Raw genomic sequence first — 16,956 nt, 5'->3', positions numbered from 1 at the left:
AAATGGGGCAGTGACCCATGGGAAGGGGCTGCCTCTCCTCTCCTCTCTGGCGTGTGGGGTTCAGACCTGGCTCTTGTCCCCACCCTGCTCGCCTTGCGAGGAATGCGGTCCCGCTGGTTCCTCTGGGCGTGCCTAGGCCAGCGCCTGGTTTTCCACTGAGGAACTAAGACTGGAAACTCTTTGGGAGCAGAGGAACACCAGCGGAAGAATTTGCGAAGGAGGCCCTCTCCTCTGGGCCAAGAGAGGGCAGGCAGCAGCTGCTGCCGCTGCCACCATCGCCACACCTCCTCGCCTTGCGAAGGCACCAGCTCTCTACACCCCCTGCTCTCATTCAGAGGCTGTGGGTTCATAAGGAGAGGTCTGCAGGATCAGGCCAGTGGCCCATCTAAGCTCAGCAGCCAACCAGACGCCTGCGGGAAAACCGGCAAGCAGGATTCAAGCCCAACAGCCCTCTTCTCCCCTCCTGAGGTTTCAAGCATTCAGAAGCACTGCTGCCTCGACTGAGCAGAGCCACCATGGCGTTTCACCATAGCAAACCCCTCTCCTCCATGTCCAATCCTCTTTTAAAGCCCTATATCTTCCAACATTCCTCTTCATTGGATGTTCATGGGCTCTAGTGTCCTGAGAGAGGGATCAATGAGTTTCTCTATACACTTTCTCCAAGCCATGCATCCTTTTATCATCTCGCCTCTGACTCACCTTTTCTCCAAACTAAGAAGTCCCAAACACTGTTTTTCATAGGGGACTTGCTTCTCCCACTTCATCATTTCGGTTGCCCTTCCTTTAATCTTTACCCATACTGCAGGATTCTTTTTGCTGCAAAGTGGCTGAAACTGTACGCTGCACGCCCTTGCCCACATGATTCTCTGAGAGGTCAGCTGACATCCACAGAGATAGAATCGAAGGCTCATCTGGACCAGGTTTTCCCCAACTTGGGTCTCCAGCTGTTTTTTGACTACAACTCCCATTATCCCCAGCTGGCAGGCCAAGTGGTCAGGAATGATGGGAATTGTAGTCCAAAAACAGCTGGAGACCTAAGTTGGGGAAACCCTGATCTAGTTCAACCCCCCTGTGTTGTCATTTTCCAGTTGGTGGGTAGAATCATTTCAACCCAACATTGGTGCTGTGTTTCCTGAAACAAATGAAGTAGGAATTCCTCTCCAGCTACTTTCACAACTGCAATTCAGTTCTGCGCAGCCCCATCTCTTCTGATAATAAATTTATGTTCTGGAAGAAGCCAGCTTTCCTCCACCAGATCATGTGACAGGGCTAATAAAGGCGATCAGCAGAAGGACCAGAATGACTGGATGCGCCAGGTGCCACTGGAGGCGAAATTCATTAGAGGGAAGAAGCTCGTTAGTGAATTTGTGCCAAATTGCAAGCAGAGAACGAGAAGGATCTCGAGGTGTTTTAAGTACATTTACTGTGATTTATCTGCAGTCTTCTCAATGGGCCACCCTGTAACAAAATTCTCCAGGCTGCTCGCGAGAACGGGATTTAATTAAAACAGGTTGAATTGAAACGAGGGTATGATTTTTAATGCATTTTAAACATATCGTGCCAGTTTAGGTTCACCAAGGACAGAGAACGTCAGCCCCCTGAAAACGACACAAACACACAATTCCCATTCCCCAGGGAAAACGCTGACTGCCGGACCTTGTCCAAACTTACGGAATCTTAGAATTGTAGAGTTGGAGGGGCACCCAAAGGCCATCCAGTCCAACCCTCTGCAATGCATCACAACTAAAGACATTATTATTATTATTATTATTATTATTATTATTATTATTATTTCTATCCCGCCCTCCCCAGCCGAAGCCGGGCTCAGAGCGGCCAACAACAACAAAAGCAACACAATTCACATAAAAGCTTAAGAGCTTAACATCAGCCCTGCTGGATCAGACCAAAGGGCTCCCATCTAGCCTAGTATCCTGTGCACGTAGACATGCCCCCATGGGACCTCCCCACTGGAGATTCCCAGTGGGATGCATAATTCAGATGCATCCTGAGTTAATTGGAGCTGGGCTTCCACCTTCCTCTGTGCATGCCGCTCCGAAAAGGAGAGCTAGTGGTTAGGGCTGAGGAACCAGACAATCCTCATCAGCCATGCTGGCTGCTCCAACTGCATCTGGAAAGCTACAGGCCTGGATGAGAGCCAGGACTCCTGGGTCTCTCTTCCACAGGGTGCAGCCAGGGAGCCAGGCTCAGCAAATCCAGAAATTCTGCATGCAAGCAGCATCTTTGGGTACGGTGCTTGCCCAGTGGGCATTTTCCTGTCAAGGATTGGGGAGAGCTGCCTGCTTGTGTTGAGACACTTGTGCCCAAGCTTGCTGCTGCTGCCCGCCTGCCCGCCTCTCTTCCCTGTCCCTACAGCATAGGAGTGGGCCTTGGGAGTGCAGAGTTTCCAGTTATTGTAGAATTGGAAAAGATTCACCTGGTACGCAGGCTAAGACCCTACCTGCCCACGGACTGTCTCGCCAGAGTGGTGCATGCTCTGGTTATCTCTCGCTTGGACTACTGCAATGCACTCTACGTGGGGCTACCTTTGAAGGTGACCCGGAAACTGCAATTAATCCAGAATGTGGCAGCTAGACTGGTGGCTGGGAGCGGCCGCCGGGACCACATAACACCGGTTCTGAGAGATCTGCATTAGCTCCCAGTACGTTTCCGAGCACAATTCAAAGTGTTGGTGCTGACCTTTAAAGCCCTAAACGGCCTCGGTCCAGTATACCTGAAGGAGCGTCTCCCCCCCATCGTTCAGCCCGAACACTGAGATCCAGCGCCGAGGGCCTTCTGGCGGTTCCCTCATTGCGAGAACTGAGGTTACAGGGAACCAGACAGAGGGCCTTCTCGGTAGTGGCACCCACCCTGTGGAACACCCTCCCTTCAGATGTGAAGGAAATAAGCAGCTATCCTATCTTTAAAAGACATCTGAAGGCAGCCCTGTTCAGGGAACTTTTTAATATTTAATGCTGTACTGTTTTTAACACTTGATTGGGAGCCGCCCAGAGTGGCTGGGGAGACTCAGCCAGATGGGCGGGGTATAAATAATAAATAATTATTATTATTATTATTATTTATTATTTATTAATTCAGGAAAGGGCAACCAAAATGATAACAGGCTTGGAGTGGCTCCTCTATGAGGAAAGGTTGCAGCATTTTAGTTTAGAGAAAAGGCGAGTAAGAGGCGAGATGGTAGAAATTTAGAAAACGATGCATGGCATGGAGAAAATGAACGAAGAAAACTTTTCCTCCCTTTCTCCTAACACTAGAAGTCGTGGACGTCCAGTGAAGCCAAATATTTGAAGATTCAGGACTGGTAAAAGGAAGTACCGTACTTCTTCTTGCAGTGGGGCTGCCCTTGAAGCTGATCCAGAGACTCCAGCGGGTGCAGAATGCCGTGGCGAGGCTCCTTATGGGGTCCTTGCCACGGGATCACGTTCATCCAGTGCTTTACCAACTGCACTGGCTCCCGAAGGAGTACAGGGTCAGGTTTACGGTGCTGGTTTTGACCTTTAAAGCCCTATGCGGCCTAGGACCCACGTACTTATGGGACTGCCTCTCCTGGTATGCCCCACGGAGGACCTTAAGGTCCACAAATAACAACATTTTGGAGGTCCCAGGTCGCAAGGTGGTTAGATTGGTCTCAGCTAGGGCCAGGGCCTTTTCAGTACTGGCCCCGACTTGGTGGAATGCCCTGTCACAAGAGACTAGGGCCCTGCGGGACATGACATCTTTCCGCAGGGCCTGCAAGACAGAGCTGTTCCGCCTGGCCTTTGGTTTGGACTCAGTCTGACCCTTATGTTTCTCCCCCCTTATGGTCTTGATCTATCGGCTACTTTTAAAATGAGGCTGCATTTTAAATTGCTTTTTAACTTGTATTTTAAATTGGGGTCCCCCCATTATGTTTTTACTGTGATTTTATTGGTGTTAGCCAACCTGAGCCTGGCTCTGGCCAGGGAGGGTGGAATATAAATAAATAAAGTACATTTACTGTGATTTATCTGCAGTCTTCTCAACGGGCCACCCTGTAACAAAATTCTCCAGGCTGCTCGCGAGAACGGGATTTAATTAAAACAGGTTGAATTGAAACGAGGGTATGATTTTTAATGCATTTTAAACATATCGTGCCAGTTTAGGTTCACCAAGGACAGAGAACCTCAGCCCCCTGAAAACGACACAAACACACAATTCCCATTCCCCAGGGAAAAGGCTGACTGCCGGACCTTGTCCAAACTTACGGAATCTTAGAATTGTAGAGTTGGAGGGGCACCCAAAGGCCATCCAGTCCAACCCTCTGCAATGCATCACAACTAAAGACTTTATTATTATTATTATTATTATTATTATTATTATTATTATTATTATTATTATTAAACTACAGAACTCACTGCCACTGTAGGCAGTGCTGGCCACCAACCTGGGTGGCTTTAAAAAAGGATGGGGCAAAATCCCTGCAGGAGGAAAAGGCTATCACTGACTTCTAGCCACAATGGCTAGGCTCTGTCTCTTCTGAAGACCAGTTGCTAAAAACTACAGGAGAGGAGAGGGCTCTTGTGCTTGAATCCTGCTTGCAAGTTTCCCACTGGGGCATCTAGTTGGCCCCTGTGAGTACAGGAGCCTGGACTGGAAGGGCCCCTGGCCTGACCCAGCAGCCTCTCCTTGGGTTTTCTTCTCACCCAGCCAAACCCTGCAAATGTTGTTGCTTTTGAGAGACAGAGAGAAAGAGATCCCTTAATGGAATTGGCAGCGCCTGTCACTTTCCACCTGTTCCAAGCCCGAGGCAGATTGTACAGCTTGATTAATTTTATGTACGGGAAAAGGAGTGTGCTGGGCTTATTTTGGCCAGCAAACTTGCCTGCTTTCAGGACCGGGGGTTAGTTTCCCGCATTGCCAAATGACGGCTGAAAAACAGTGCCTCTGAGGTTGAGCAGAGTGCAGTCCCGCCATTAAGATCACCCCAACTTTCCCCCATACCTCTGGAATAAGGGGCCAAAGGTCCAATGTTCACCTAGCCCTAGCACATCTCCTGTTTTCTACAAGTTAGGCGCTGGAGGGAAGGGGAGGTTTTTCTGTTAATCATGCACCTCAAGGCTTGGGCAATTCATCAGCTCTTAAGTAGCCTCCTGCCTAATGTCCTCCTGCCAAGAGACCTGGTCGCCTGGGGGGGGGGCGAGGTGGGCCTGTGGCTGGCTAGATGTTGCTGGGCTCCCAGTTCCCATCAAGGCAATTGTCAAGGGAGATGGGAGTTCAACAATATCTTGAAATTCAGAGGCTCCTCACCCCTGCTGTACATAAGAACATCAGAAGAGACCACTGGATCAGGCCACAGGGGGCCAATCCAGTCCAGCCTCCTGTTCTCACAGCGGCCAAGCAGGTGCCCATGATGGGAAACCCACAAGCAGGATTTGTGTACTGTAGGCGACAGTAGTTTCTATAGTGCCTGCTGTGCATAGGCGCCGACTCCATGGGGCTTGAGGGGGCCCGAGCCCCCTCAAAAATTCGTTTGGGGGGGCTCAGCCCCCCCAATAATCTCGGGCGGCGGTGGGCGCGTCCGCGGCTTTTATAGGGCGCCCGGCGCGCACCAGCTCGATAACGGGCACCGGCACGGCGGGGGGCGGCGGGCCGGGGGAGGGGGGCGGCCGGCCTGTCTCCTTGGCAACCCCATTGAGCAGCGCCGGCTCCCCCGGGAGGGCCATCCCCCCCCCCGCGCCGCCGATCGCCAACACCGCCGACGCTGTGGCTGCCCGAGCCCGAGCCCGAGCCGAAGCCCGAGCCTGAGCCGAAACCCGAGCCCGTCAGGAAGGAAGGAAGGAAGGAAGGAGAAATGGGGAGGGAGACGAGGGAGGAAAATTGCGCGCAGGGTGAAGAAAGGAGAAGGGCGAACGAGACGAGCTTCCAACCCAAAAAAGGGCTGGAAGACTGGGAGGATGAAGGATCGGGAAAGAAAGCGACGCCTTCCCCGCCCGCGACGTCGCCCGCTTGTCATTGGCAGCGCAGCGGGCGCCCAGAGGGGCTGGGCACCGGCACAGGGCCGCTCTGCAGCCGCGGAGGACAGCTGCGCAGCTAGCAAGGTGTGCCGCGTAGAGCGCGGCCCTTGTGTGGCCCGGTGGCCAGGCAAGCTCGGGCGGGGACCCCCATGCGAATCTAAGACGGGAGAAGAGGGCAGAGCAAAGGGGGTCCCTTCCCCAACCTCCGGCTCTGAGACTTCCCTGCGCCCCAGAAAAGCGAAAGGATTTTCTCTTCTTCTTTTTTTATAAATATTTTATTAAGTTTTCAAATACAAAGTTAGAAACATACACTGAAGAAAAAAGTAAAAGAACAAGAAAAAGAAAAAAAGAAAAAGAAGAAAAGAAAACCAACCATTCAACACATTTTTTATATAACTAACTGGACTTCCTCGCATCTCCCTTACCCTGCATTCTTTATAATAAAGATATCAGCAAATTATTACCTTGTTTCGTACCTTATTTTGTACTTTTCAAATACTATACCTCTAAATTTAACATACTTTTCATCACTTACTTATATCTTAAATTAAACATAGTATTACCTTAGATTTTGACCTTTTCTTACTTAAAATATAATTTCCTGTTTCCCAAATCTAATTGCTGAAGCTATAGTTTCCAAATCGTGTAAATTTTTAACATTCATACAACTTATATTGTTTTTGTAAATAGTCCTTAAATTTTTTCCAGTCCTCTTCTGTTGTTTCTTCTCCCAAATCTCGGATTCTGCCAGTCATTTCAGCCAGTTCCATGTAGTCCATCAATTGCGTCTGCCACTCTTCCAGTGTGGGCAAATCTTGTGTCTTCCAATATTTTGCGATAAGTATTCTTGCTGCTGTAGTTGCATACATAAAGAAAGTTCTATCCTTCTTTAACACTTTCTGGCCAACAATGCCCAAGAGGAAGGCCTCTGGTTTCTTGGGAAAGGTATACTTAAATACCTTTTTTAACTCATTATAGATCATTTCCCAGAAGGCCTTCACTTTTGGACAAGTCCACCAGAGGTGAAAGAATGTCCCTTCAGCCTCCTTACATTTCCAACATTTATTATCAGACAGGTGATATATTTTTGCAAGCTTGACTGGGGTCATGTACCACCTATAAATCATTTTCATAATATTTTCCTTCAAGGCATTACATGCCGTGAATTTCATTCCGGTGGTCCATAACCTTTCCCAGTCCTCAAACATGATGTTATACCCAATATCCTGAGCCCATTTTATCATGGCTGATTTGACTGTCTCATCCTGAGTGATTTTCTCTTCAACCTGCCCTCCATCCTCTTGCAGAAAACTCTTTGCCTGCCCTGCTCGTATCTCGTTTTTGCTTTTTAATTCCACACACGCACCCTTCGGACTTCGTGGCAATCGGGCGCGCGGGTGCGTTTCCTAAGAGAGTGAGGACCCCCGCCTCCTCCCCACCTGCTCCCTCGCCAGCCAGCCAGCCGCGCGCCCTAGCCGGAGAGCCCCGGCCGTCCCCGTCGCGCAATCGGCTGGATCTCCCTTCAGCAGGCCGTGCTCACAACTCGGCCCAGGGACCCCCAGCAGCGGATCTCCGGCTCAGCTGAAGAATCCGGCAACAAGCCCCCTCCTCCCCAATCGCTCCGCCAAAATACGCTCCAAAACCCCCCAGATAGGCCGCCGGCCGCCAAGTCTCGTGGCGCCCTGAGCGAGGGTCTCTCCCCAACACTGCCACCTCGAACTGCGTTCTCCTGGCTACCCGAGCGAACCAGCGGCAGGACCCCGGTATGGGCCCCCCCAATATTTTTTATAAGTCGGCGCCCCTGCTGCTGTGCACCTCTGACGGAAGCAGTATACTGGGGAAGGTGGTTTAGTGTGTTCCAGTGTGACTTCTCCTTCCCAGAATGGTTGGGTGTGCAAATTCTGCACCAAGACCAGTTGGCTGTTGCAATGCAGAGGAGCTTTAGAGCCTTCCATGAATCGGCTTGTTCTGGATAGGGGAAAGAGAGAGTCTCCAAACCTAACCCCTGGACCCCCGCTTTTGCTGTCTTCGCTCTGCAGCAATACTTGTTCTGCTTAAAGGGAGAACTGCTTCCCCACTCTGTCCCAAAGCTGAGGCTCCAGATCTGGGCCTGACCCTGCATTTCATGCTTGGAGCGCAGGAGCCTGGCGGTGCTCCAGCCCTGCTCCGACGCTCCTTCTCCCAGCTAGTCGCTCTGCCTCCTTCCTTCTCAGAGATGCCTCGGCGGCCCATACAGGAAGAGACAGGTGCCACCGCGTGCGTAAGGCTGCCAAGGGTGGCATGATGGGGCATGCAGGCATAGGGCCCCACCCCGGGCACCGAAAGGGGCAGGTGAGCAAGTTGGATCACAGCGGCTTTTCACGCCACAGGCAGAGCTTAGCAGCCTCTCTCGGAGTGTTCCTAACAGGGAAAGAGTGTGAGGAGCACGGCTTCAGCTTTGGTAGGAGTGATACCTAGTGGTTAGAGCAGGCATGGCCAAACTTGGCCCTCCAGCTGTTTTGGGACTACAACTCCCATCCTCCCTAGCTAACAGAACCAGCTGTCAGGGATGATGGGAATTGTAGTCCCAAAACAGCTGGCGGGCCAAGTTTGGCCATGCCTGGGTTAGGCAAGGAGGTGTGTGAATCAGCATGCTGGGATTGTGGCCTGCTTTAAAGGCTCTAAAGGGGGTGATGGAAAATGGATCCCAGCTGCCTCCTGTTCCTTGCGCAGCAAAAGACGGAAATCTAGCTTCTGGTTCATACCTTCCCACCAAGAGGGCTCTTGTGCACAGATCTTGCTTGCGGGTTTCTGATTGGGACATCTGATTAGCCACTATGAGAACATGATCCTGGACTAGAAACCGGGATGGCTTCTGTAAATTCGGGAATGTCCCTGGAAAATAGGGACACTTGAAGGGACTGTTAATGGGATGGGATGAGAAATGTGTGCACCTTTCAGTGCTTGTTGGACTCAAGCTCCCATCATCCCTGACCATTGCCAGGGGATGATGGGAGTTGGAGTCCAATGACATCACAGGCTTCCTGCTGCTGCTGTGAGTTGGCCACACTATCCTGGCCAGCTCTGCCAGGCAATCTCAGAAACGATCCATTCCGCATTTTGGTGCTGTTAATCAGGAACCCACTTGCCCCCCCCCATGTACTTCAGGAATGGGTCACCTGCGGTGCTCGCTTCGGCAGCACATATACTAGGAATGGGTCACCTGCGTTCTCCCAGGTCTTTATGAACTCCCATCAGCCTCAGACAGCAGGGCCAGTGGTCAGGAATTATGAGATCTGTAGTCCAATAACATACCCTCCCCCCAAAAACCCTCCACCCCTTAGTTGCGCAACTGCAAAGACTCAGGAAATTGTTCCGTTGTTGTTTTTTGTAATTAAATTACATTGTTTTGCACCAAGCTTAGCTGTATTATAATCCGCTTTGTCAAGGCTGTTTGCTTTGAGAATATAACTAAATAAATAGTGTCCACACACGGATCAAGACACCTGTCTCTTGTTTCTCAACTGTAAAATACACAAAATATTTTCTGCATGCTTAATTCTTTGATGGATGGTGTCATCCGAAAAGTCGCTTCAGAGTCGGTTGGCTTCCTTTGACTTGTGTTTAGAGATCTCCGGCATGGCTTCGTTGGAACTGCAGCTTGTGATCACAACAGTGGGGCTACATGCCAGGGTTGTTACAAACCTCCCCCTGCCATGCTCTTGTGCAGTTTTGGAGCTGCTGGATAAAAAAAATGAAGTTATATATGGTACATCATGAAGAACCCTAGCCGGGAGGGCAAGAACCACCTTATTACCATTGCTACTACTCTGGGAGCTGTTTCTGGCTGAAGAGACAAAAATGACTAAATAGATAAAAATAGGAATAAAAGCTTTTGCTGGCGTCACTTTGGGTTGCACATAAACCAGACTGGTGCCTGCAGCTTAGGATAAGCTTTGCAAGACGTTGGCTGTACGAACTGGAGGTTTAGAATTAACAACTAGAGCGAGTCATCTCCTGTTTCCTGAATTCAACAGCTTTGCTGAATTTTGGCTGAGCGTGAAGGCTCTGCAGCTTTGTAAGGGGAAATCAAAATTTCAGAATTTGCAAAGCATTTCCCTTTCGAATTGCTCATATATCACTGACCTGTCCCAGCTACAGTATTGCAGTGACTGTGCGGAGGAAGAGATTTGGTTCTGAGAAACCAAGCGCAGGTGCTCAGAGGCTGTAGGATGAGCAGGAAATGTGTGTGGATGTTGTTTTTTTAACAACGAAAGGCTCTGTGACAGATTAGGGTCCCATAAAATGTATACACCACTTGATTATTTTTTAAAAAAAACCTCAAAGTGGTTTACAAAAGAGATAAAACAATGAAATTGTCAATAAGAAAAATGAACAACAAGAATATAAGACTTTCAAAAAGCTAAAATAACAATAGACTAAAACTGGAATCGGCTAAACAGCTGGGTGGTCCAAATGAAAATGTTTTTAGAAGATGCTGAAAAGAGTACTGTAGGGAGGGAGTTCCGAAGTTTAGGTACTGCCACACTAACAGACTGAGTCCTTACAAATGTGGAACAGGCAGGTATTATGTGGAACAGTGCCAGTGTACATGAGGGCCGGTTTTGGAGAGAGTCTTCATGTACTCATCTTTTTCTTCTTTAATTACGGCCAATGGATACCCCAGTAAAACCAGGGGGGCCCTTCCTGTCTCTTATTCTTCTTCCAGCCTCCCCTTTCGCCACCAAGGCCAAGCAGCTGCGCTTGCGAAGGGATGACTTTGAGATTCTGAAGGTGATCGGACGAGGGGCTTTTGGCGAGGTGAGTGCCAGTGGCGGGCGCTGTCTTTGAGGGGGACATAAAAACACCTGCCCTGCGAGGATGGGCATTTTGACCAGGGCTGCCCGCCCTCCCTGCTACAGAATTTTAAAGGATGAGACCACACACCCCCTTCCCTGTCTGAAGCTTTTGCTGGAATAAATTTGACCCAGGACAATTCTTTGCAAGTTTACGCAGGTGCAAGTCCCATGGGCATATTCCTTATGGGCAAATGCCTGGGATAGTGGCCCTTCATTCTTTTAAGTTCAGAAAGGGCAGGTTCTGAATTGATCTGCAAACGAATGCATCCTTTTTCCAAAATCCCAGGCTTTATGAGACCCTCAGCCCCACCCCACAGGGTCTGGGGGAGGCAGAGGTATATTTCTGAGCCTAGAGGTCCAATCTAATCTTACTGGCTATCGCCCAGCCACACTGGCAAAGATGGGCCAGAGGTTTTTGCACCAGAAAGCATGATGGTCACTTTTTAAAACAGCGTACTCTATCATGGACAATTGGCTGTGCTTTAATGATGACCCAAAGTCTGCCACCAGAGTAGGCTGGGGAGAAAATGGGTGACGGTCTAAGTGTTGTTGTCCCCCTCTGCACCAGGTGGCGGTTGTGAGAATGAAACAGACAGAGGAGGTTTATGCCATGAAGATTCTACACAAATGGGAAATGTTGAAGAGAGCAGAGGTATGTGCCCCCGTCATGTGCCAGGCCCTGTCTGAGAAGCAGAAGACGTTTCTTTCAAGGCTGATGAGTACAGAGCCTTTGGGGGGGGGTCCATTTAGCACAAGAGTGGGGAGCCAGAAACGAAAAATAAAATGAATTCCCTTTAGATCTTAGCTCCTTTCTCTCTGCCTTTTCCTCCCTGCAGACGGCTTGCTTCCGGGAGGAGAGAGACGTGCTGGTCCGTGGGGACAGGCAATGGATCACCACCTTGCACTTTGCCTTCCAGGACGATCACTACCTGGTGAGCCTCATTGCACAATGCAGTGCTGGGGGAGAAATGGGAGGTGGGAGAGACTTTTCTATCGGAAGGCATCATGCCATCTTCCTCACCTTGGTGACCTCAAGGTGTTTTGGGCTGCAAGGGTCATTGCCCCTGATTATTGGCCCTGGCTGGCTGGGGCTTCCCAAAACACCTGGAGGGTACACCAAGTTGACTAACACTGCTCTTGGGTCTTAGAATTATAGCAGAGGGTACCCCCAAAGGTCATCCAGCCCAGCCCCCTGCAATGCAAGAATCACAACTAAACTGAAGAGTTCCTGGCAGGTGGCCATCCAACCTTTGTTTCGTCTTGGGCAGAGAGGAGATTTCCCCCAGCCCTCCTCTCTGGTAAACTGGAGATGGCGGAGATTTGAACCCAGGACCTTCCTCGTTTGAAGGCAACAGAGAGTCAGTGGATGTGTGAGCCCTGCTGAGTCCTACCCCCCAGCCCACCGTTCTTTTGTTCTTCTGTAATTCACTCCTCCTTTCCGCAGTACCTAGTGATGGATTACTACGCAGGAGGGGACCTCCTCACCCTCCTCAGCAAGTTTGAGGACCGCCTGCCTGAGGACATGGCTTGCTTCTACCTGGCTGAGATGGTCCTGGCCATTCACTCCCTCCACCAGCTCCAATATGTTCACAGGTAAGTTTGTCTGCCTGGCTCTGGAGCTGGCAGGGAAACGCCCTCCTGCCTCAGCTTCCTCACTCCCAAAATGGGGAAGAGTGGCATCTGGTCTCCCTACTAACCCCAAGTGGAAGCAGAAGATATTGGCATGCAGGCAGAGTTTCCTCTTCTCTCCCTTTTATCTGTTTCCAGATTAAGATCTTTAGAGGCCCTAAACACTTAAAATATTTTGGTGGCCCCATATATATCTAATTCAAAATATGAACAATCATAAAATTTTATTTTTTGAAATGAAATAAAACCTGCAGTAAGGTGGATACTTTTGTATACTTTCACTTTACTTATATTTGAGATTTTTTTTTCTCCTTTTTCTAATTGCAAAATCTTTGATCAGATCCTCAGACTAATCTTACGTCACACATCTTCTTGTATGGTTAGTTGAGATAAGGCATCCAGTCTTCCTTGTTGCAGTTGTTTTGTTGGGACTTTTAACTGAGAAAACGAACACCTAGCTGAGCTATTTGTGACTATCAACGTTAAAAATCCTGCAGTGGAAAATTTCTTCCCTCGATGCCCTAAGCACGTGCTTATTTTGCTTAATGGTTAATCCAGCCGTGGCTTTCATCCCAGCCTGCCAGACTCTCCTTCCTCTGGAAGACAGAAGTGGGACTCTTGGGGTCCCTCTGGCCCACAGACCCTCAATGAGTCCCAGTTTCAGGCCCCGTCCCTTCTGCCACTGACCCCCGGGACTCTTGCTCACCACTGTGGGTCCCCCCTCTGCAGGGACATCAAGCCGGACAACATCCTCATCGACACCAACGGGCACATTCGTCTGGCCGACTTTGGCTCCTGCCTGCGCCTGCATTCAGATGGCATGGTGAGTGTCGGGGGGGGGGGGGCTGAGAATCACTAGGACTGACTCTGACCCTGACCCTCCTGCTTGGGTGCAACCTGTGATGAATGGTCCTTGGGGTGTGGTGACCCTCAAACCCCCAATCTAGAGGAGGTTGATTTACGATATGATACAATACGATAATCTTTATTGTCATTGTCCCATGCAAAACAACAAAATTGAAGAAATCTACACCAGACATTCAAAAACCAACAAGCCTGTTATCCCAGCCTGGTTAACCCCCTAAAAACTCTGATACCCCATAATTAAATACAATATACTCCCACAGAGACTACCTTACACTGCATTTAAAACCAAAATCACATTTGGATAAAAACTGTTTCTCAGGCGGCTAGTCCTAGTCCTAGTCTTTATAACCCTGTACCTCCCAGAAGGCAGAAGCTGAAAGAGATTTATTTATATCCCAGCTTTTTCTCCAAGGAGCTCAAGGTGGGGCACACCCTTCTCCTCATTTAATCTCCACAACAACATCCCTGTGAGGTTGGTTAGACAGAGATGCAGGGACTGAGGTCAAGGTCACGCCCAGTGGGCTTCATGGCTGAGTGAGGGGATTCGAACCTTGGTCTCTCCCAGGTCCTAGTCCAGGGGGCAGCAAACTTTTTCAGCAGGGGGCCAGTCCACTGTCCCTCAGACCTTGTGGGGGGGCCGGACTATTTTTTTTGGGGGGGGGGAATGAACGAATTCCTATGCCCCACAAATAACCGAGAGATGCGCTTTAAATAAAAGCACACATTCTACTCATGTAAAAACACCAGGCAGGCCCCACAAATAACCCAGAGGTGCATTTTAAATAAAAGGACATGTTCTACTCATGTAAAAACACGCTGATTCCCGGACCGTCTGCGGGCTGGATTTAGAAGGCGATTGGGCCGGATCCAGCCCCTGAGCCTTAGTTTGCCTACCCATGTCCTAGTCCGACCTTCCAACCACTACATCGCACTGCCCATCGGGGAACGATGCAGCTGAGCTGGAGTCCAGATTCTCTCCCTTCTCTGCCCCCTCAACCCCCAGGTGGAGTCTCCTGTGGCTGTGGGGACCCCTGATTACATCTCCCCAGAGATCCTGCAGGCCATGGAGGACAGGAAAGGGAAATACGGCCCCGAGTGTGACTGGTGGTCCCTGGGGGTCTGCATGTACGAGCTGCTTTTTGGGGAGACCCCGTTCTATGCCGAGTCCTTGGTCGAGACCTACGGCAAGATCATGAACCACGAGGTGAGTGGGGCAGAGCAAGGTCAGGATGGGGGTAGGGGAGGCAGCAGTGGGGCAGCAGAGCAAACGGGAGAATTGGTGGTGGGCCTGTTTTCCTAATGCCTTCTGTGTGTAATCTTTGGATACGGCTGGGGAGGGGGAGGAGGGCTGATCCCACCGTTGGGTTGGCCAGAGGGGCCGCCGAGGTGAAATGCCACTTTGGTTCAGGGGCACCATCAGGTGGGGGGGGGGAGAGACTATAGGGCAGAGACCTTGGGCTTTACTTAGCAGAATTGGCTGGACAGACCCAAACCACAGGCAGGTGGGTTTATGAGGTTTAGAAGGAAGCAAATTTATTTATTTATTTATTTACTTACCTACTTACCTACCTACCACCTTTACCCCTCACCCACCGTGAAGCTCAAAAGTGTGGTGCATGTGGTTCTCCTCCTCCTCATTTAACCCCCACAACAACCCTGCGAGGTAGATTAGGCTGAGAGGCAGTGTCTGAGTTCAAGCTCATCCCCCAGTGAGCTTCATGGTGGCAAGAGTAGGAATTTGGGCTCTGGTGTCTCTCCCAGGTCTTAGTCTGACCCTCTAAACCAGCCTTTCTCAACTTGTGGGTCCACAGATGTTGCTGAACCACAACTCCCATCACCCCTAGCTAGCAAGGCCAGAGCTCAGGGATGATGGGAGTTGTAGTCCAACAACATCTGGGGACCCACAGGTTGAGAACCACTGCTTGAACACTCAGCCACATGGTCTCTCTGTTTTATTTTTATATTTCTATCCCTTATTTCCTCTGAGGAGCTCAAGGCGGTATACTTCGCTCTCCTCTATCCCATTTAATCCCCACAACAACAACAACAACAACAACCTTATAAGATAGGTTAGGGTTGAGAGGCAATGACTGGCCCCAAGGGCACACCTAGTGAGCCTCATGGCTGAGTGGGGATTCAAACCAGGGCCTAGGCCAACACTCAAACCGCTACACCACATGTTATTGCTCCCTCAAGACTGGGGGTGGGGGTGGGGGTGCAAGACCAAAAGATCTGGCATAGAAAATGACTCCCTTACCCCCTGTTTCTCTCCTCTGGCTCAATCTTTGCTTATGCTCCTGAAGGGAGCATAGGTATTCCTCTCCTTTTATTAAGTTTGTACGCTGTCCTTCCTCCCAAAGGAGTGTGGTGAAGTCAACATCAAAATGTTAAAAGGATACAATTCAGAATACAGTGGTACCTCAGGTTAAGAACTTAATTCGTTCCGGAGGTCCGTTCTTAACCTGAAACTGTTCTTAACCTGAAGCACCACTTTAGCTAATGGGGCCTCCCGCTGCCCCGCCGCTGCATGATTTCTGTTCTCATCCTGAAGCAAAGTTCTTAACCCAAGGTACTATTTCTGGGTTAGCAGAGTCTGCAACCTGAAGCGTCTGTAATCTGAAGCGTATGTAACCCAAGGTACCACTGTAAAACAAAACTCTTAATCTCAGGGTTATGGGTTCGAGGCCCATGTTGGACAAAAGATTTCTGCATTATAGGGGGTAGGACTAGATGACCCTCATGCCCCCTTCCAACTCTATGATTCTCTGAAAAACCTATTTCAAACATTCAAAAACACTGGATACAGACATAAGAAGAGCCCTGGAGAATCAGGGCAGTGGCCCACCTAGTTCAGTATGCAGATTTATTTTAAGTTCCCAGCAATCTCTACCTCAGGGCTTTTTGATATGCCCTCCTTGCCCCCACAAGCGTGGAGGATGCCTGTTACCTGCTGCGCCCCCTGATTCCCCCTTGGCATCTCTCACACTCAGGACCACCTGCAGTTTCCGACGGACATCACCGACGTCTCGGAGAGTGCCAAGGACCTCATCCGAGGGCTGCTGTGCCGGCAGGAGCTGCGCCTGGGCCAGAAAGGCATTGAGGATTTCAAGCGCCACCCCTTCTTCAAAGGCATCGACTGGGACAACATCCGCAAAAGTCCCCCGCCCTACTTGCCCGAGGTGGCCAGCCCGGCCGACACATCCAACTTCGACGTCGATGATGACATGATCAAGGAGTCGGTATGGGAGGAGCTTGTCTCACTTTCAGGGCTGTTCTAATACAGTGGTACCTCGGGTTAAGAACTTAATTCGTTCCGGAGGTCCGTTCTTAACCTGAAACCGTTCTTAACCTGAGTTACCACTTTAGCTAATGGGGCCTCCCGCTGCCGCCACGCGATTTCTCTTCTCATCCTGAAGCAAAGTTCTTAACCCGAGGTACTATTTCTGGGTTAGTGGAGTCTGTAACCTGAAGCGTCTGTAACCTGAAGCGTCTGTAACCCGAGGTACCACTGTATAGATGTTATACGTGGGGCTGCCTCTGAAGGCGGTTTGGAAACTTCAGCTGGTTCAGAGTTCAACAGCCAGGTTGCTCACCCAGGGTAAGACTGTCTGAGCATATAACCCCAATCCTGG

At 50.1% G+C, this 16,956-nt stretch overlaps 1 protein-coding gene across 4 annotated transcripts in view; it reads left to right on the top strand.

Moving 5' to 3' along the window:
- Positions 1-16,956, top strand: part of CDC42BPG (CDC42 binding protein kinase gamma) — a 55,705-nt gene that overhangs the window by 11,110 nt on the left and 27,639 nt on the right. For all 4 annotated transcript variants that reach the window (XM_083477905.1, XM_083477904.1, XM_083477903.1 and 1 more), the window contains exons 2-8: positions 10,699-10,790; positions 11,397-11,480; positions 11,665-11,760; positions 12,273-12,421; positions 13,187-13,280; positions 14,328-14,528; positions 16,315-16,563. In XM_083477905.1, the coding sequence (XP_083334031.1) occupies positions 10,699-10,790; positions 11,397-11,480; positions 11,665-11,760; positions 12,273-12,421; positions 13,187-13,280; positions 14,328-14,528; positions 16,315-16,563 (965 nt within the window). The remainder of the gene's footprint in view (positions 1-10,698; positions 10,791-11,396; positions 11,481-11,664; positions 11,761-12,272; positions 12,422-13,186; positions 13,281-14,327; positions 14,529-16,314; positions 16,564-16,956) is intronic.

The sequence above is a fragment of the Podarcis liolepis genome (genome assembly GCF_965112155.1).
Source record: "Podarcis liolepis genome assembly, chromosome: 15".
NCBI lineage: Eukaryota > Metazoa > Chordata > Lepidosauria > Squamata > Lacertidae > Podarcis > Podarcis liolepis.
The sequence above is the reverse complement of the archived record's forward strand: the minus strand, read 5'-3'. Positions and strand labels throughout refer to the sequence as shown.